The following is a 21,800-nucleotide window of genomic DNA, read 5'->3' as shown; positions in this document are numbered from 1 at the left end:
GGGGGATCCCTGGGTGGCACAGCAGTTTAGTGCCTGCCTTTGGCCCAGGGTGCGATCCTAGAGACCTGGGATCGAATCCCACGTCGGGCTCCCGGTGCATGGAGCCTGCTTCTCCCTCTGCCTATGTCTCTGCCTCTCTCTCTCTCTCTATCATAAATAAATTAAAAAAAAAATAAAAAAACTGGGGGTATTACAATCCCATATTTCATGATATACTGCAAAGCTGTAGTAATCAAAACAGTATGATACTGGCACAGAAACAGACACATAGATCAATGGAACAGAATATAGAGCCCAGAAATAAAGCCACAATTATATAGACATTAATCTTTGACAAAGGAGGCAAGAATATGCAATGGGAAGACAGTGTCTTCAACAAACAAATAATGTTGGGAAAATTGGACACCTACATGCAAAAGAATGAAACTGGACCACTTTCTCATAACATACAGAAAAAAAGAAAAAAAACTCAAAATGGATAAAAGACCTAAATGTGAGACCATAAAAATCCTAGAGGAGAATATAGGCAGTAATTTCTCTGACATTGGCCATAGTAATATTTTTCTAGATAGATCTGAAGCAAGAGGGAAAAAAACAAAAATATACTACTGGGACTACATCAAAATAAAAAGCTTCTGCACAGAAACAATCAACAATCAACAAGCACTAAAATGTTTTCCCAACCTACTGAATGGGAAAAGATATTTGCAGATCATATATTCAATAAAGGTCAGTATCCAAAATACATAAAGAACTTATACAACTCAACACCAAAACCCCAAGTTATCCAATTTAAAAATGGACAGACAACATAGACATTTGTCCAAAGAAGACTTTCAGATGAAAAGTTGCTCAACATCACTAAGCATCAGGGAAATTCAAAGCCAAATCACAGTGTCACCTCACACTTGGCAGAATGGCTAACATAAAACACACACACACACACACACACACACACACACACAAGAACAAGTGTTGGTAAGGTTGTGGAAGAAAAGGAACCCTCATGCCCTCTTGGTGGGCATGCAAACTGGTGCAGCCACTGTGGAAAACAGTATGGAGCTCCTTCAAAAAATTAAAAATAGAACTTCCCTATGACCCAGCAATTCCACTGAAAACACTAATTCAAAAAGATATATGCACCCTCATGTTTATTACAGTTTTATCTACTGCAATAGCCAAATTATGGAAGAAGCCCAAGTGTCCATCGATAAAGATACTTTGTGTAGACACACACACACTCTGCCATCAAAAAGAATATCTTGCCATTTGCAATAATATGGATGGATCTAGAGAATATAATGCCAAGTGTAATAAGCCAGAGAAAGACAAATACCATAGGATTTCACTCATATGTGGAATTTAAGAAAGAAAAAAAGACTGAAAAAAAATCACTGTTTGGACACAGGAACCATTTAAAATTTTATTTCCATTGGAGGTAAAGACAGCCCATTGTCCCCATAGTATTCCAAAGTCATGGGCAGCCCGGGTGGCTCAGCGGTTTAGCACTGCCTTCGGCCCAGGGTGTAATCATGGAGACCTGGAATCGAGTCCCATGTTGGGCTCCCTGCATGGAGCCTGCTTCTCCCTCTGCCTGTGTCTCTGCCCCCCTCTCTCTCTCTCTCTCTCTCTCTCTCTCTCTCTCTCAAGAATAAATAAATATTTAAAAAATATATATTCCAAAGTCACGAGCTACCCTAAAAACATACCAACTAACAGTATAAATGTTTGCAATTTTACCCTTGGCTAAGGTATGAACTCAGGTAAGGATATATGGCTCAGCCTATTGGGCTGAAGTATCCAAAATGTAAGGTTGCTGTTTCAGTGAATTCAAAAGGAGTTGCAATAGGATCCTCAGTATGATATTTACCATTTTCGTCCTTTAGATAAGAAACATCAGTAAACTATGAAAAACCTGCACAGGTTAGAGGAGTTTCCTGTAAATTGTAACAAGGATTCAAAGGTAATCTGTCAACACTAAGCAGTCACGAGGGGTTTCACCTGGATTCAAATGTAGTCCTTATTCTGAGATCAGGTGCTTCAAGTGTCAAACCTGAGTTTGAGCAAACTGTTTTTCTTTGGACACTTTATGTCCCTATCAGGCCAAAAGTTTCAATAGGTGGATGCTTTTTTCCTATGAAGATGTTTGAGAAGGGCTGTAGAGAAGCAAATCATCTATGTATTATAACAAGGTAGAGCCTGCAAAAAACTTTATATCATCCAAATCAGCTTTTAAGATTCATGAAAAGTAAAAAGGACTCTTTGGGAAACCCTGGGACTTTACTGTTCAGGTACATTTCCATTCTTCTCAAATGAAAGCAAAACATGGGCTATCCTCATTAACTGGAATGCTAAAAACATATTGCATAAATCAATTACAGTGAAAATTTTGCTTTCAGTGAGAATGGATGTTAGTGGCTATGGGGGTTAGAACAGCAGAGTGCCAAGAAACAACAATGTTATTTATTGCTCAGAGATCCTGGACAAACCTTCATCCTTAGTTATTGGGTGTTCTCATAGGTAAAATAGGGGTATTGCAGGCACTAGTTCAGGGGATAATGAAGCCCCGAGTACTGTAATATTCTATTATGGACTTGAGGTCTCCTTGAGAGGCTTACGTATTAGGTATTAATTATGGGAGAAGTTTTAAGGGATCTATTTGAATCTTGATGGGAGGTGCACTGTGGATTTCGCCAATATCGGTTAAAGCTTTTGCACATAAAAAGGACGGTAGCTCAGCCGATAGAAATAAATGAAAGATGTTGAAGGGTCATTTAACTTCCCTGGTTGGGTATTTTTATTACTGTTGTCAAACTGTAAAATTATTTCTCCCTTTTGAGAAAAATCTTGGCATGGTACTTTTCTAAGAAATCTCAGCCCAATAACTAAGGAGAAAAAAGGGTATGTCTCAAAGGGCCTAGACAAAAGGGAAAAGATTCAGAAACAGGATCTTGTTGAGGTTTCTTAGAGACCCCCCACTATTTGAACTGTTTTAGTTTCCTAAGGCAGGGGCTGCTCTGTAGCAGTGGGGTTAAGCACTGAGAGAGTAGCTCTGGTATCAATAAAGACACATTTTTCATTTCCAGTCTGGAGAGTGGTTTCTCTGCAGCCAGTTAAGAAGGAGGATTGAGAACAGCCCCTATAATTCCCTGGAGCTCTGTTACTGGGAATTAAGAGGACATTGGGAAGGCCAACTAGAAAGCTGAAGGTACCTGGAATACTTAAATTCATAAAACTTTTTTCCAATGCCTGGCTCTTTAGAGCAGTAACAACAAAAACTACAGAGATTTTGGTTTTGTTTACAGGCTTTCATTTGCAGGAGTTGAAAATTGATAATTTTAGCAGTCTTTTAGGTTCATCTAGGATGTAAGTGAGCAGATTTGCCAAATTAACTAAATCTGGAGTGGTAAGTTTCCTATTTCATCCTGATTCTTTTAACTAAAAGAGAAAGATTCCAGTTAAGCCCATTAATAAACAGAATGAAATGCTACCCAGGTGGATTAAACATTTACAGGAAGACCAGAATGTTCTTAAAATACAATCTGGAGTTGATTGTAATAGCCATGTGTTCATGACCTTTTGTGTGTGCAAGCATGAATCTTGTTTCGATCAGTAGGCTTAACAAAAGCTACTCTAATTGCTCAGTAGAGATTTCCAGCGAATGTTCTAGCATCTTGCCAGAGGTTTCTCTAAATCACCTTCAGGATGTTACTTTAGGTCTAGTTTCATCCAATATTTGGCCTGGTCTTCATCACCAGGCAGTTGGACTAATTAATATAAATCTGAGAAATGAGCTTGGTAAGTGTGAATAACTATGCTAAATTCAAATTCTTCAGCAAATGTATGGAGGTCCTCAGTCACTTTTGGAAACTTTATGGCTCACAATTCAGCCTTAATCCGGGAAACATAAGAAACTTGGGTTTTGTTTAGGTCTTCATAAGATTTCACTTTAAGGAGGAAGTTTTGGGGCGCCTGGGTGGCCTTAGGCTTCAGCTCAGGTCATGATCTCAGGGTCCTGGGATCAAGCCCAATATTGGCTCTCTGCTCAGCGGGGAATTGTTTCTCCTTCTCCCCCTCCAGTTCATTCTCTCTCTCAAATAAAAATCTAAAAAAAAAAAAAAGTTTTTAAAGAAGAACAAGGTTTTAATAGGCTCAGGAGAGGGAAGAGGGGACAGATTCATGTCTGCAAAGATGAGGAAGGCAAAAGGGGTCTCAGAAGCCATTCTGACTCCTTTCAATTGTTTGCCTCAGCAAAGAATCCTGAAAACATCTGGAAGCCTCAAGGTACCATTTAAAATAAGCATCCCATTCAGTTTTTTGTTTGGGGTCATAGCTTTCTAATTTTGAGTAAAACAAGTTTGAGGAGATGAAAATTCCCCAAAATGGCCATTGTTAATTCTACATTTTGGTTAAGTCAGTCCATTTAGAGAGCATAGTTTAAAAACAAAGCTGGCTAGAGTCTGGTCCAGACTGGTGACTGGGATCCCATTTCTTCAAGGATTTTCTCTAAAGAGAAAAATTCCTAAAAAGCAGTTTCAACAGGAACAGTTTGTTTCAGAAGGAATCAGACCTAAGGCCATTCCCATCCCCAGGAGGAACAGTCCAGTTCCAAACAGTCCTACCAAAGGCCAAGTGAGTACCGCAGAAAACAAAAACAAGGTCTTAAAACAAACCCCAAATAATGTATGGAAAACTCAAAGTGTGGAGCTTATAATCCAGGACAAAATTTACCCTCAAACCCCAGGGTGGGTGAGAAAGCAATGAGCTCAGGCTCAGAGGGTACTGGTACCTGTTTGCTCACTAGCCTCAGAGCTCTTGGGGGTCTTCTCTGGATCCCACTTTTGCTAAGTAATGTTAACCTTAAATATTAAACTGTTGGCTATTTTACCAGCAAAGAAGTGTTTATTTGGGAATAGCATAGAATTGCAAACCAGGACAAACAAGCTACAGCAAAACCACAAAACAAAGGAGAGCAACACTCATTTATAGAGGAAAAGGGGAAGTTAGGAAAGCTGTTATAAACAAAAAAAAATTGGAGTAAACTGGGAGTTTGAAGTATACTGGTTTTTCATTGGCTGAATTGTAGCGACATCTCATTACTTGGGCTATTGCCAGGAAGGAGCCTTTCTTCCCCAATGACGGTCATAAGGTAGGACCCACCTGCTAGATACCCCTGGCTCTCCCTACTTGGTCTGCAACTGACAAGGATCTGAGAGCTCCCCCTGCCTGGCCTTCTGACTCTATTCGAAAGGAATGTCTTTTTTTTTTTTTTTTAATCTAAATTTTAATTAGTGAACATACAGTGCATTATGGGTTTCTGGAGTAGAATTCAGTGATTCATCACTCACAAGACCCATTGCTCATTATAACAAGTGCCCTCTTTAATACCCAAGAAACAGCAGGTGTTAGAAGGGATGCAGAGAAAGGGGAACCCTCTTATGCTGTTGGTGGGAATGCAAACGGATGAAGCCACTCTGGAGAACAGTATGGAGGATCCTCAAAAAAGTTAAAGGTTTCCTTCTATTAATTTTTATAGGATTAAGCCTTTCCTCTAACTCCTGTTGTAGTCATCAAACTCTAGGTGTCAGGTGGTTCTCATTTTGCCTGTGAAAGGTGCCTGATTAAAGTTACTCAAAGCATTATAAATTGTCAGAGGAGTAAAAGGAAAATTATTTTTACCACCCTTCTTTGGTTGTTTCGAGGTACCTAAAAGAAAGGGCTGGTAGACAGGAAAAAAGAAAGGTAAGTGGAACATTCTGCTTTCCAATGTACTGTTGTTGGAGTGCTGAGATTCTTTCATACTAAATATTCTCTTGGAGAACAATGAAACTTGCTACTTAGGAAATACCTCATTATCCTACCCCCTTGCTAGTATGCCCAGAGTGCCACCTGGATGGCACTGCAGGGCCGTGAAAGGAACTTGCATTTGGGATCACACCTGAGTCTGAATACCTGCCTGCCTCTTTCAGGCAGGCACTGTGACACCAGGAAGAGTTACTCAACCTCTCTCAGCTTCCTCATCATATGATGAAGGCATCCAAAAAGAGGCCCTCAGTCAGTGGTCAAAATTGGTGACTGCACCCACACCACTTCTTCTTAGGGCTCACCCTAAAGCCCTTCTTAGGGCTTTACCCTAAATTTTTACTCGGCCCTAAGGACAGACCCAGAGGGGCAAAAGAGAGGCACTGACCTCAAAATCAGGGTGGTCGGTGATGGGTTGGCACAATGCTGGATCCTGGCAAGGACAGTGGGCCCCTGCCCAGAATGGCAGCAGCAGTGGCAGCAGCAGCAGGGTGAGCCCCAGGATGCCACGTGGTGGGTGGGCGAGGAGGCACAGGCGACCAAGCTGTGGCAGGGACATGACGGTTTCTCCACCTGCTGGCTCAGGTCAAGACTCTCAGCAAGCTCTAACCCTGCCTGGGGGTTAGAGCAGACTTGGGAGGGGCTGACATGGGAAGGGCTGGGCAGTCTTAGCCAATGGGGACATGAAGGCGGGATGAAGGAGAAAGACTACCGTGAACAGGTAACTGGCAAGCCAGTGCCTCAGGCCCCCAGCAGACCTGTTGGGTAGAAGTACCACTTATACCCCCTCAATACTCTGCACCTGTCTTTATGTCATGGCTGTTTGTACTCCTCGTGCAATTTGAAAGTGGAGGAGGGGGGATCCTGGGTGGCTCAGCGGTTTAGCACCTGCCTTTGACCCGGGGCATGATCCTGGAGACCTGGGATCGAGTCCCACATCAGGCTCCCTGCTTCTCCCTCTGCCTGTGTCTCTGCACAGCGCCCCCCCCCCCACCGGCCTATCATGAATAAATAAAACCTTTTTTAAAAAGTGGAGGAGGCCCCATGAAGAGAGAAATAGGGGGCCTTGATAGGGATGACTGAGCACCACAGTTGGAATGGGGGTGGTAGTTCAGGAGCTTTCCTGGTGTGCTCTGAAACTAGCCCCCCCACACCGAGGGCAGGGGGAAAGTGAAGAAGAGATAGGTTGGCAGGTGGCAGTTTTCATAACAACAAAGGGAACTTACACACGAGGCTTGTCTTGGGCAAGAGCAAGATGAATGGATCCCTGTAGTGGCCCTCCAAGTCTTAAAAAGCTTATAAAGGGGCCCTAACTGGGCTCAGTCACATACACCATGCAGGTGTTTTCAACACCACATCACTATCTCAAGGCTATGTTCTTGGAACAGCCTCTGGGAGTGGGAAAGACAAGTAGAACCTACGTTCCAAGGACAAAAGAAAGGGTGAAGAGCCTCAGTGTTCACAGGTCAATCGACAGTTGTGTTTTTTTTTTTTTTAAGATTTTGTTTATTCATGGGAGACACAGGCAGAGGAAGAAGCAGGCTCCCTGCAAGGAGCCTGATGCAGGATTTGATCCCAGGACCCTGGGATCATGACTTGAGCCAAAGGCACTCAACCACTAAGCCACCCAGGTGCCCTCAGGCATGTCTTTTTGATTTTTTTTTAAATTTTTATTTATTTATGATAGTCACAGAGAGAGAGAGAGAGAGAGAGAGGCAGAGACATAGGCAGAGGGAGAAGCAGGCTCCATGCACCGGGAGCCTGATGTGGTATTCAATCCCGGGTCTCCAGGATCGCGCCCTGGGCCAAAGGCAAGCGCCAAACCACTGCGCCACCCAGGGATCCCCAGGCATGTCTTTTTGATGACATTCACCAACACTCTACCCCTGGTGACTGGTTCTTACAATCCTGTGTGCCCCCTCTTCCAGAAAGAGTGGTCATGAAGGGGTTTCATTAACATGGCACTGGCTTTTCTGGTGGCTATCTGCTGCAATGGAGGCAGACACCAGAGCAACAGTACAGGTACAGTAAGAGAAAACACAGATTAAGACAATAATTCCCCAAATTAGTCACAACTCTATCAAGAGTCCTAGGATCCAAACCATCAATTTATTAAATCTTCTAGGCTGGGAGTTGGATCACTCAGGACATTTTCCTGTGTCCTCACGTGATTTAATAAGAATGATACATTAGCAGACTCATTAGGTATGAGCTCAGAACATTTTGTTTTAATAATGGCACAGGTGCCTCCTTGTGAGGTAAAAATGTCCAAGGCCATCCTGTTTTAGAGAACAGTTTTTCTCATTAGAGTCATTTCACTGTTCAGTAAGGACAGGTTTTTTAAAATTATCATTCAGGGCCTGCTGACTGAATTTAGTAAGGATTTCTAACATTCTCCAAGCCTGTGGAGGGAACAAAGACAGCAGCCAGATAATCATGCCAATGAGACACTGTCCTGGCCTTGAGGAGGGGGAGGTTGGCAGCTGTAGGGATTTGACTCGGTTGTGCAGACTATGCACGTTGGCCAGGGAAGGCAGCACTGTCAGGCATGAGGAGAGAGACTGTCTCCCAAGGTGTACGTTCCATTTCAGGCATAGTGTATTTCAACAAGTCCAGCTAGCAGCAGAACAATGGGTCCCAGTGGAAAATTGAGTAGTGCCTCCTCACCCAGGAATGTGAAGTGACTCACCAGCCCTGGTGGCATGCCCCATTGCAAATTCCAGTAGATAATTCCTTTCCCAGGCATGACGAGGCTTGGGGATCTCAGCAGCATAGCATGTTGATCATGGTTGAGAGTTGGGGCAATGGCTGTTTCCTGTCACTTCCACACCTTTTTGGTGTTGGGAGCCTTGGCAGGGGTCCCCAGTCTGGCACAGGGGCAAGTGGTTCTACTCATTGATTTTCCAGATGTATTAAAGCCTAGACAGTACTTTAGTCTACCTGGTTTTATTTGTTAACAATTTAATCTGTTGTTTTAATGTATTTTCTTTTTCTTTTTTTTTTAAAGATTTATTTATTCATGAGTGACAGAGAGAGACATAGGCAGAGGGAGAAGCAGGCTCCTTGCAGGGAGCCCAATGTGGGACTCGATCCCAGATCCCAGGATCATGCCCTGAGCCGAAGGCAGATACTCAACTGCTAAGCCACCCAGGTGTCCCAATATCTTTTCTTTCTACTGATCCTGCTGCTTATTGATTATAGCTAAGATATAATCTCCATTTGATGTCTTCTTTTTTTTTTTTTTTTTCCCAGTCTTATGTTTCATGACCTTCGAAATGTGACTGCCCCTCAATTGCTACCTATTTGATGAAGGTATCCATACATAGTACTCAGTTTCTCTAATCCCCTAATGGTGGCAGCCTGTTGTGCATAGAAACGGGAAATATCAGGTTAAACCAAATGCAGTGTCTACACAAACCAGGGCATATATAGAATCCTTACTTGGAGGCCAATATAATCAACTTGCCAGTTCCTCACCAATTGGGAACTGGAGTGAATAGCCCCAGATTCTTTCAGCAGTTGCCTTGGTTATTGTTTAGAACACACAGGACAGCCTCTGTGGCTGGACTCCAAGAGCAACTTGGCATAGTTGGAATTCACCATCCCACCTGAGCATGGTGATGGCCATATTCTCTGTGCACCCAATCTATTGTACCTACTGAAGGGTCAAGAATACCAGCTTCCCAGTTGCCAAGGGGTGTCAGTGCTTTATGAGCCAAGACATGGAAAAGTGAGGGCTTCCTTAAGTAAGATCTTGTGGGTAGACTCACATGTCTTCCCACACATCTTAATCCCACAAAGACTTACTCATAATCATCCACCTTTTGGCCTCCATTTGTCCAAGGCTAATCCCTTTAGAACATCCCAGCTGTCAGCATAAAGGGTTAATGGCCAGGACTCATGACTAATCACCAGCCAGGCCACTCTGAGCTCAACCCACTGGCTGCTGTGTGGGAGGCCTGGCCTTGAGGACTGCTGTGTACACTGCTAGGAGCTGCTCCTCTATGTGGTATATTGGGTATCTGCCCCTTTCCAGAATTGGGGCCAAAATCCTGGAAGCACTCTCCCCTTCTGTCTACCCATATCTTTTGGAGTCACAGACATATTTAACTCAAATGCTAGCCCTATATGGGATGTGCCCAGAGATTTAATCTGCTTTGCTTTCTCAAAACCAGCTTGCTGCTCTCACCCCTAGTCCCACATGTGCCCTCTCTCTACTAGGGAGGTAGGATGGATGCACTATGCCAGGTAGGAAATAAAAGTCCTCCCAAATCCCCAAATCCCTACAGAGGCTTGCACCTCCTTCACACTTTTAGGGGGTGGATAGAATTGTACCTTACCAGTCATAACTTTTGGGACAACATGAGTTTCACCTTAAGCTGTGCCTGGGCTTTGTATTTTCTGTGGATTTATTGTCCATCCTTTCCCTCACAGACATTCCAGCAAAGCCTGTAAGGTATCCTATAGCAGAGGCAGATCTCTACATGTTAACATTATGTCCACTGACGTACATTTTACTGATGTGACAAAGGAGAACAGGGACACATCCCCAGCTACCATCCCATGACATATTGTGGGGCTAGGCAGGTAGCCTTGGGAAAGCACTTAAAAGATTTATTATCATCCCTCCTACATGAAGGAAAATTGATCCTAGTTATCAGAAATCTATACTTGTCAAAACCTTTTCCATAAATCTCCTGGAAGATAAAGCACTTTTGCAGGAACACATTTGGCCAAAGCAGCAGAGTAAAACAATAACTCTGCAAATAACAGATTTAAAAATGGCCATGGTTAAAGATCTAGTGAGAGTTTCTTATAAACCTGGTAAAGACAAAATATAGAAACTTTGTTTTTAATTTAATTACAAACCTTTGTTTATAATTTTTTTTATCAAGAGCAGACCAACAATCCAAGAAAATGTTGTCTTTTTAATAGAGAAAACCACATTTTGATCTTATACTCGTGTACTTCAAAAGCTTATTTATTCCAATTTTCATCAGTCCTGACCACCCATAAAATTCCCTTCCAAAGATTACCTTTCACAAACCTTCTACAATTTTCTTTTTCATTCATATTTTGTCCTAAGTTATTCCTCTCTAAATAACCAGTCTCATTTTAGGACAAAATTACTTTCTTTTCTCCTCAGTAAAAATGTATATTCATTCCTTATACCTTTCTCCTACATCTCCTACTTTGCTACCTACAGGGTTGTTTTCCTTATTTCAAGCAGTCTGTATTTTAAAGAGCTTTCCCCCTACCCTTACTTTTTTTTCTTTAGTCCCTGTAGGCAATGTTTTGGTTATCTCCTGGGGTGTTTACATTTTAGAGAAGGACAAGACTTATAAATTCAAGGGACAGAGAAAGAAACTAAATTTTCTCCTAAGAGTTTTAAGGGTAATTGCTTTTTAAAATTTTCCTTTGTGGGATCCCTGGGTGGCGCAGCGGTTTGGCGCCTGCCTTTGGCCCAGGGAAATCCTGGAAACCTGGGATCAAATCCCACGTTGGGCTCCCGGTGCATGGGGCCTGCTTCTCCCTCTGCCTATGTCTCTGCCTCTCTCTCTCTCTCTCTGTGTGACTATCATAAATAAAAATTAAAAAAAAAAATAAAATTTTCCTTCGTACTAGGGTCAGAAGATGTGCAGGTTATCCTCAGTTACCACAACCTTTTTTTTTTTTTTTTCAATTTTCATTACTTTTCAGAGATTCCACCTTTTAGTGTCCTAATCAATCAGGCTTTGTCACAAGTTCCCTGATCTTAATCTGGGGTATTTTGTGCCTTCCCAGCTTTGTAAAATAACACATTAAGGTATCTTTTTATCCTGCTCTCCAATCTTGCCCGCTAGCCCTGAAGCTATAAGGCTGGTGGACATTCCCTTGTCCTCTTCTAATCTTAGGTCATCTTTTAACTTGGACCTAAGCTGCCACCTCCAGCCAAGCATCAGTGGCCAACCAAACCGCCTGCAGGAGAGGCCAGCTGCAGTGACCACGGCTTCCTTTCCCTGCCACTGCGCACAGTGAGCTGTTCCCCCAAGGGCGTTAGACGGGTGTCTCCATGATCCAGTGGCAATCCACAAGCATCTGACCTATAGGTCGCTCCTCCCCACACAGGGGTCAATGACCAACTCAGGATTTCATCTGTTGAGACCCATTTCTTCAGTCTCCTGGCTGGCTCACCAACTGTAGGTTCACAACCCTCTCAGCAGCTTTCCTGGTGTGCTCTGAAACCAGCCTCCTCACACAGAGGGCAGAGGGGAGAGTTAAAGAAAGAGGCAGGTCACTCCAGGTTGTCAGGTGGCAGTTTTCATAAGAGCAAAGGGAACTTACATGTGAGGCTTGTCTTGGGCAGCAGACAAATGGAAACCTATAGTGGCCCTCCAAGTCTTAAAAAGCTTACCAAGAGGCCCTCCACTGGGCTCAGTCACATATACTGTGCAGGTGTTTTCAACACCACATCATCTTGTCAATGCTACGTACATCCTGGGAGCAGCCTCTGGAAGCAGGAAGGGCAAGCAGAATCCACATTCCAAGGACAGGGAGGGGTGAGGAGCTACCAATCACCTGGATCCAGCCAGCAGTCACATCTTTTTTTTATCATGTTCCCCTAATGAATGGCTGAAAAAAATTTTAAGATACAGGTACTCATTCTAAGTTAAGATGGCAGTTTGAATACAAACACCTAATTTTGCTCCCTTTTATGCTTAAACTCCAATGAAAACTTAAGCCCACAAAGACAAGGTGACAACAACATAATTTTGGAAGCTGAAAAGCATGAAAGATAAGTACCCTGAACCCCAACAGTAGGGAAAGCTGAGAAACAACCCAACTTAAACCACTAGGAATCTTCCAAATGTTCCAGAACTACAAGAGGTGCCTCAGGAATTCAGAGTAAATGGGGGAACAGGAGGAAGGTGCCTGAAAATAAAGAGAATTAAGGTGAAAGCTGCATAATGAGCCGTTAGATCTCTAGATCACTTCCCCAGCCTTACATCTCTCTCTCTCTTTTTTAATTTACTTATTCATTAGAGAGAGAGAGAGAGAGAGAGAGAGGGCAGGTAGGGCGGGACACACAGACACAGGCAGAGGAAGAAGCAGACTCCATTCCATGCAGGGAGCCTGACATGGGACTCGATCCCGGGTCTCCAGGATCATACCCTGGGCTGAAGGCAGTGCTAAACCTCTGAGCCACCTGGGCTGCCCCCCAGCTTATATCTTTAGGCAACTGTCCCTCTCCCAGGCTGAAGTCTGGGGGTGTCATTCTCTGGAGTGGGCAGGAGAAAGGTAAGAAAATTGGAAGAGCAGTCCAGTGGGTAAGTCCAGTTTCTATTTATTAGAAAGCAATTCAAGAAAAACTTCCAGGACTGAAGCACATGAGTCTTCAGAATGAAAGGGCAAAGAATTGATCCTAAAAGCTGCTAGAGATTTAAAAAAAAAAGTCACAAAGAGTCAAGAATCAGAAAGTCCTCAGATTTCTCAACAGCAACACCTGAAGTGCAAAGACAAACAATACATTTGAAATTCTAAAAGAATATGATTTCCACTGAAAATTATTAGTCAAGTAGAAAAGTCATTTAAAACTTCAAAATATTTATCTGTCATACACTCTTTCTCAAGCAACCACCAAAAAATGTGTTTCACCAAAACATGGATGTGAATCATGAAAGAGTAAGAGGGGTGCAGGAAACATGAGATGGCATTAGGAGTGGGGCCTTTGGGAGGCATCCTCATGAATAAAATTGGTGTCCTTATAGAAGGGACCCTCCTGCTGCCTTATGAGGACACAATAACAACTGTCTATGAACCAAGAAGCAGGCTTTCACCAGACACCAAATCTGCCAAGGACTTGCTCTGAGACTTCCCAGCCTCCAGAACTGTGAAAAATACACGTTTGTTTTTTCAGCACCCAGTCCTTGATTCTTGTTACAGCAGCCCGAGAGGACTAAGGCACCAGTCGATGCTGATGCAGCTGATCTCAGGACCACACTCTGAGAAGCACTGTAACAGAGCTTAGCATGGAATTTGTCCCAGTAGATACTTTTAAATTTTTTTAAAGATTTTATTTATTTGAGAAAGAGAGAGCATTCATGAGAGAACATGACAAGGGGTGGGGGGAAGAGGCAGAGGGAGAAGGAGAAGCAGACTCCCCACTGAGGAGGGAGCTAGACATAGGACTTAATTCCAGGACCCCAAGATCATGATCTGAGGAGGAAGGCAGCCACTTAATAACTGAGCCACCCAGGTGCCCTCTCAGTACATACTTTTAATTGGAACATGAATACTTAGGTGGTTTTCCATTTAAAACCGGATTTATTTTCCAAGAATTAATTATAGCTTGGTGGGATGACACCTTCGGTTTAAAACTACACTTAGTTTCAATGTACTGAATTTCCATGTACTGAAATCATTTTTGAGGCTAGCTGGAATAAACATCGTAATGTAGGTGTCAACCTGGAGCAGATTGGTTACAAATAGAATGTAAAAATACCAGTGGGCTCTCTAGGCAGGGAGGTAATACCCCTTTGCTCACCTAATTCTCACAACAGACAGAGTCAACCATTGTCATCTCTAGTTTACAGACAAAGGGACATCATAAATTAAATAACAGTTTTATATGGATAGTAAGGCACCAAGCTAGGATTTAAACTCAGGCAGTGTAGTTCCAAAGGCCACAATCTTAAATATGCTATTCAGTCTCCAGCCCATAGCTGAGGAGAGCAAGGCTCAGGCCAGTCACATGCCTGGGAGCCCCATCCCTCACCGCCCTTGAGCGAGAATCATCAATTCAGACGGAGGAACACAGCATCCCAGGGCCATTTTCAGTAACCACAGCAATGTTATCTTGGTAGGCGGTGATTTAAGTTAGATAACAAGACTGAAGTCTACTTTTTAGTGACGGAGAAAACAGTCACCATTAGGGTGACACAGCCCAAGACTCCACCATAAGTGTGTGCAGCATAGGCCAGGATGGCTTCCAGACCTCCAGGGGCCATCCTTACCATACTTTGAACAGAACCTCTCAGAGTCCCACTTAACACTGATCATCTTCCCCTTCTATACTCGAGAGTGTTCAGCCTTTACTGGGGTCTTCCCGTGTGACAAAGTCACCACCCGCCCCACTGAGGAAGCAGCCCAGCCTACTTCAGGGAAAGTAATAATTACAAAAAACTTCTTAACCTTTGAGCTGAAAACTGTCTACTGTTACCCTAATTGGCCCTGATTTTTCTTTGGGGAGACCTCCAGAACAAGTGTGATAGCTTTTCTGCAAGGTCCTCTTCAAGTTTTGAAGATGAACAACCAATATTCCCTCCTCTTCTGCTTCCCAAATCTTTCCATTTCTGGACTAAATAAACCAAATTCCTTCAATTGTTCCCCATATAACTTGGTTTCTGTACTTTTTACCATCCCACCTGTAACCCTTTCTGATGAGCTTTAAGATGTGGTGCACAGCTAATCTGTACATTCCAGGTCAGGCATGATCTGGCCAATGCAGCATATGGCAAAATCGTTACCTCCTATGAGCTGACATGCCTTAGTGCTTTCTGGGCAGCGCTCTACCTCTTGGCTCATACTAAATTCGTGACCAGCTAAAAATCCTTGCTTATGTCTGTTTGACAGAAAGTATTTCTCAACCAGGTATCTTTCATCTTTTACCCATGCAGTCAATTGTTTGTTTAATGAAGAAAGGACTACATTCATCCATTGAAATCCTATCTTACTGGAGCCAGCCCATCTTGCATGCAGAGATGCAGAGACTTGTGTACCCCAATTAGAGAAGCTTAGGAAAAAAGCTGACAACCCTTTAGCCTAACATGTTAAAATGGCTTCTTTCTGCATGCATGAACAGCACTGAAAAGGTGTCCAACTACCTGCTGCCAAATAGCAGGGACCAACAGGGACAGACATGTTCCTGGATCTGCTGCTGCTGTGGGAGCTGTAGCTAGGGCCACTTTGCCACTCTTTGCTTTTCACGTCTCTGGTTTTTTAATCCAAAGGCAGCCAGAATAAACTTCGAGAAAACACTAGGATGCAAAAACTTTGTGTAGAATTTACAGAAATGCCTCTGACAGTCTGAAAATGTTTCTTTGATGGTTTATGTGTACCTCAGGGGGCTGTTTTTAAAGCTTTGAGAATGTAGCATCTTATTTTGAATGAAGACCACTTCCTCAGAAATAATTGGGCTTTTATCTGATATAAGATCAAATATGTAGAAAACAATTTATAACTTATAGTTTGCCTTTACTAAGCAATCAGAATATTTTGCAGTGTTATACCATACTGTTTTTGTTTCAAAACCAATTTTAAGTAGTTGAAAATTTTGATTAAAATAATAGGTTATTTAATCCCCACTCTTAGCTTTTTTTTTTTTTTTTTTTTTTTTAATAGTCCTTTCCAGGAGCTCCTGGGTGGCTCAGCTGGTTAAGCATCTGCCCAGGCTCAGGTCATGTTCCAGGGTCCTGGGATCAAGCCCCACGTCCCAGTCCTGCTCAGCAGGGAGCCTGCTTTTCTCTCTGCCCCCCCCCCATCAGTGCTTTCTCTCTCTCTTTCGCTTTCTCTCTCAAATAAATATTTTTTTAAAATAAAATAAAACATTCCTTTCCAGTGCAAGAAAAAAGTACCAGCAGTTGTTCTAGCATGAACGAGAAACCGCCATGGCCATAATTGTATATTCCTTAAATCCTATCTCTATTGCCTGGGTGATCCTAGTCAGAGCTTGCTTTCTTCATCAATGGAAGACATGTTCCTTCAAAATTGGAATTCACTGAGGAATAAGACCTATCTTATAACTGTGAGATGACTTGAATTTTAGTTGGTAGCTCTCCAATGGGATCTTTGAACAAAGGGAAATAAGCTATGTATGATACCTCTTGATGAAATAGGACGCTGTATTGCTACAATATTAAGTGGAGAAACAGAACCAATTAAAATTCTTTTAAAGTATCCACTCTATATTATGCTGAGTGAAATAAATCAATCGGAGAAGGACAAACATTATATGGTCTCATTCATTTGGGGAATATAGATAATAGTGAAAGGGAATAGAGGGGAAGGGAGAAGAAATGGGTAGGAAATATCAGAAAGGGAGACAGAACATGGAAGACTCCTAACTCTGGGAAACGAACTAGGGGTGGTGGAAGGGGAGGTGGGCGGGGGTGGGGGTGACTGGGTGGTGGGCACTGAGGGGGGCATTTGACGGGATGAGCACTGGGTGTTATTCTGTATGTTGGCAAATTGAACACCAATAAAAAATAAATTTATTTTAAAAAATAAAGTATCCACTCTATAGTCAAAACTGAAGCCTCACTAAATGCCATCTAACCAAAACTAAAATAGGAAGTAATGGGAAACCATTAAAATGATCATGTTAAGACTTCTGACAATGGGCAAAATCATTATGGAAAGCAAAGAAATAGGGCAAACCAAGTAATGGAATCATAAGCAGAATGATTAGCCTCACTAGCTCAGATTTATTAGATAAAGTCTAGTTGGTTATCCTCACAAGGTAAGAACCTTACTATATGGTGATTATTCACAGAATCAAAAGGATAGGAAATAGGACTCATTTATTTTATTTTATTTTTTAAAGATTTTATTTATCTATTCATGAGAAACACAGAGCAAGGCAGAGACACAGGCAGAGGGAGAAGCGGGCTCCATGCAGGGAGCCCGATGTGGGAGTTGATCTTGGAACTCCAGGATCACACCCTGGGCCAAAGGCAGACGTTCAACCGCTGAGTCACCCAGGTGCCCCAGTACCCATTTAAATAACAAATTAATAATGGCAAAATAACCCAAAGCCTCTTTGGTAGAGAGTTTTAAAATTACACTTTAAATTACTAATAATATTTGTGATCACTGTTATATCTTTAACAGCAAGAGTATCAGTATTTTCAGCTGCCAGGCTGCTGTTTACAATGCACTTAAATATATATATTATGTCATTAAAACGCATCCAGTGGATAGTCACAGATTCAGATATAGTATCTCTCTCGCATACAGCAAATAGATATCTGAAGCTTGATCTTTGAATCGGAGCATGAGTCCTACCAACTTTGTCCCCTGCGGTTGGGAGGAGGCCAAGGAATTCCCTTCCCCTCTCTCCCTGCCCTGCTGAGGCTGCTCCGCTGCCATCCCTACTTTTGGTACTACTGCTCATTTTGCCCAAGACTGTCTCTGTTGGGTTTTGTTTTCTTCCAAGAGTGTGACTTCCACGCTGCTGCTCTGGCCCTTCCCGCAGGAGAACTGCTGCCCTGCTGCTTCCACGTGCCACTTGCACCTTGTGCACAGACCTATGTCCTGGTTTTCTGTTTGTAGTGTCCAGAAAAAGTCACCATTTTTTTAATAGAAACTTGAATGGGGTTACCTCCAGCTTCAGACTGAATTCCAGAATTTCACTGTGATGTTTTTTGTTTGGAGACCGAGCTTATGTTGGTCAAACTTCTTTGATGTTTTCAGTTCTATAAGTAAAATTGATATTTATGATATTGATTCATGAAAAGGGGTCACAGAGCAGACTGAGCAAGAGTTCAAGCTCCGCAATCATACAGAGCTGGGTTCAAATCTCAGTTCTGCCCAATACTAATCATTTGACCATGAGAATGTTATTTAATTCTTTGAATTTTTATGTCGTATGAAACAGGTAACAATAGTCTCATTCTCACAGGATGCTATGAGAATAATGAAAAAAAGGAAATGCATATAAAAACCTTTGTGCCTGACACATATTAATTTTCATTACTATTCTTAATGGAGTATCAATTACCATATCCTACACACAGCTAAGTGTGTATTTTGTACATGTATTATGTAAGTTTTGGGTTCATAATGAAATGAATAAGTGAATATTATTAGATGGTACCTCTAATATCTTATTCAATGAAATTGTAAGATATAAAATTTGCACAGCCCTTTATTTAAGAACCAAATATTTTCCTTATTAGTTTATAAAGTTCTGGAAGGTTTAATAGACCTCAAAGTTAATAGAAAGATTTCTGGCTTTAGCAAAAATTTCCTCTGACATACCTTAAAATGAAGCCAATGCAATCTTCTCTCCAGAGAGGAAAATCAAAAGCAAGTAAGTGTTTGTAAATATTTAAAGAGGAATAAAGTAAAATCTGTCAATATTCATTTATTCATTCATTCGTACATACTATTTAATGAATATGTGTTGAGTACTACAATGTCCAAAGCTTATTCTGTATTAATCCCTTTAAATTTATTGCTGGCTGCAGAAAGGCTGCACTGGGTGGAGACCTGGATGAGGCAATGGGATTGTGGGCCAAAAAGCAGCCCATTCTAGGACTCAGCATCTGCTACCATCAAGGGGGTTGTAGCTATTCTTTCTCAGCCTTCTCGCAGGATGCCTTCATCTTCCTGACCTCTCTGCGGGAGTGTCCCAGCATTCCATCTTTGACCCCTCTTCTTCTTAATCCATATTCACTTTTTGAATAATTTCATTCAGTCCCATGACTTTAAAATTGAGCTCTGGATTCCCATCCCCCACCTGCTTCTGCTCCAATGTTCCCCATCTCAATAATCCCCTAGACAATCACCAGACCGCTCAGGCAAAGCTTTCTTTCTCTCTCACATACCATGTCTAATTCTTTATCTTCAAACTCCCCCAAAACATTTCTCACCTCCTCCATCACCACCTTGGTCCAAATAACCATCAGCTCTTCCCATGCCTGCTGTAATAGCCACCCCCTTTGAATCCTTTTGTTCTTATCCCCTCAAAAGCAGTCAGAATTAGCTTTCAAAATTGTAAATCATTTTTACTGTATTACCCAACACATTCCAAATTAAATCCAAAGTCCTCACCATGACCTCTGATGCTCTACAGTGCTGGCTTCCATCTGTCACTGACCTTCAGTCTTTCTTGCTGAGTGGTTTCTTCCCATTCTTTGCACCCCCACCTTGTTCTCCCCTCAGGGCTTTTGCAGGTGCTACTCCCTCTGCTTTGAATGCTCTTTCCCCCAAAATGCTCTTTCCCCTAAGCTTCTCAAGCTTCTTCCTGTCACTTGTTTCAGGTCTCTGCTCATCTATTGCCTCTCCATAGATCTCCAGGTCAGCCTCTCTGAAAGGCTCTTACTCACTTGAAATCACCTTACTTTGCCTTATTTTTCTTCAAAGTATTCTTCAATCCCAACATTTATTTAGTGGCTTAACTATCAGAAGAGATTTAATTTTTCTTACTCATCTCTAAATTCCTATTACTCAGAATAGTATCTGATGCATAAAAGACATTCAATAAATGTTTGTGAAATGGATAAATGAATGTCTCTATCTCCTTCCTACCCAGAGAGAATAGTACTGTGGGCAGATTGAAGTTCCAAGTCCTTGACTTTTTTTTTTTTAAGATTTTATTCATTTATTCATGAGAGACACAGAGAGAAAGAGAGAGAGGGAGAAGCAGACGCCATGCAAGAAGCACGATGTGCGACTCGATCCTGGGACTCCAGGATCACTGCCTGGGCCAAACGTAGGTGCCAAACCTCTTAGTCACTCAGGGATCCCCAAGTCCTTGACTTTTTGATAACACATACTGAGAACTTATGACCTAGGTTTAATACTAACAGGTTTAAAATATATATATTCATTATCTTGTTTAATCCTTAAACCCTACAGAGTAGGTATTCTTATTATCATTATTATTACTGCCTCCTATTTTACAGATGAAGGACCAACTCAGCAAGGTTCAATAACTTGGCCAACACAGCTATTAAGAGATAAGTGTTGGGAAAGATAGTTGTGAGCAGTTTGTTGACCTTTGCACAACTTCTGAAGAGTATCTTGGGCCTGGAACATTACCTTACATGGAAATAGCCATCACAGTCATTCCTGGACTTACCTCCTTCTTTGGGACTATCTTTCCTTGTTCTGGGTTTGGTGTATACTCAGGGGCTCACGCTCTCTCCATTTTTCAAGATCCTTATCTTATGTATATGTATACAGGCAGGAGGATAGAGGTAAGCTATCTCTAAAATAGCTATCTCTAAAAGAGCTCTAGTAAAATCCAAGCTGTTCAGCCAAGGCTCCAGATAATTCCAATCTCACATTGCTAAGATTTTTCCATTCTTAAATATGTTTACTGGTACAAAGTGAGTCAGAGGACACATGGTCAATTGACTTAGATATCTGGTACTATGTGAGTGAACAAACTTTTCCCCCCTGAACACATGAGTGTACAGTATATTGTGTATGTTTATGCTATCTCTAGGAATTTGGAAGAATTGGACATAAGGAAGAAAACTCCTGTTGTTTCTGACAGCATTCTTAATTATAACCTGGAGGATCCTTTTAGATAAGTAGAATTAACTTCAGAGAAAAGAAGCTTGATGGTACCGTATTCATTGATGATACTGCTATTTTTTTAAAGTCGCACTTAACCTTTCAAGATGCTTATAACTCTGTCATCTCCAAATAGATTCATTGCAGCAATGTGTGTCTGTTGTAATGATGCTCAAGGAATATTCTGATTCTGGTGAAGAGGTTCTTTATATTTTGCCCTTGGAAAGTAGTTGACATGGATATTTTGTTTCAGGATATCCCATTTTTCTTCCTGAAATATGCATCATTATATAAGGCTAGTTTAAAACTCATCCAGTTGGGATGCCTGGGTGGCTGAGTGGTTGAGTGTCTGCCTTCAATTCAGGGCATGATCCCAGGGTCTGCGATTGTCTCATATCAGGCTCCTTGCAGGGAGCCTGCTTCTCCCTCTGCCTATGTCTCTGCTTTTCTCTGTGTCTCTCATGAATAAATAAAATCTTAAAAAAAAAAAACTCATCCAATTGTCTGTAATAGTGAGCAATGAACACAAGAATGACAATGATGATTCCCAATATGGTATGGTACAAATGAAACTGCAGAAGATTCCAGGACTTGATAAAATGTTTAAGATATTACCTCATCTGGAGTAGTCATCCTTATATCAGACAAACTGGATTTTAAACCAAGAACTATAATAAGTGATGAAGAAGGACACCATATCATAATAAAGGAGTCTA

The 21,800-nt window shown here is 41.9% G+C and overlaps 1 protein-coding gene across 1 annotated transcript in view; it reads right to left on the bottom strand.

The window, feature by feature from the left end:
• The window catches only part of CTBS (chitobiase), a 31,754-nt gene extending 25,393 nt beyond the window's left edge, over window positions 1-6,361 (bottom strand). Inside the window, exon 1 of the mRNA XM_026004796.2 lies at window positions 6,191-6,361. Within this exon, the coding sequence (XP_025860581.2) occupies window positions 6,191-6,361 (171 nt within the window). The remainder of the gene's footprint in view (window positions 1-6,190) is intronic.
• Between the last annotated feature and the right edge of the window lie 15,439 nt (window positions 6,362-21,800).

This window comes from Vulpes vulpes, chromosome 3 (assembly GCF_048418805.1).
Source record: "Vulpes vulpes isolate BD-2025 chromosome 3, VulVul3, whole genome shotgun sequence".
In the NCBI taxonomy this organism is placed as follows: domain Eukaryota; kingdom Metazoa; phylum Chordata; class Mammalia; order Carnivora; family Canidae; genus Vulpes; species Vulpes vulpes.
The sequence above is the reverse complement of the archived record's forward strand: the minus strand, read 5'-3'. Positions and strand labels throughout refer to the sequence as shown.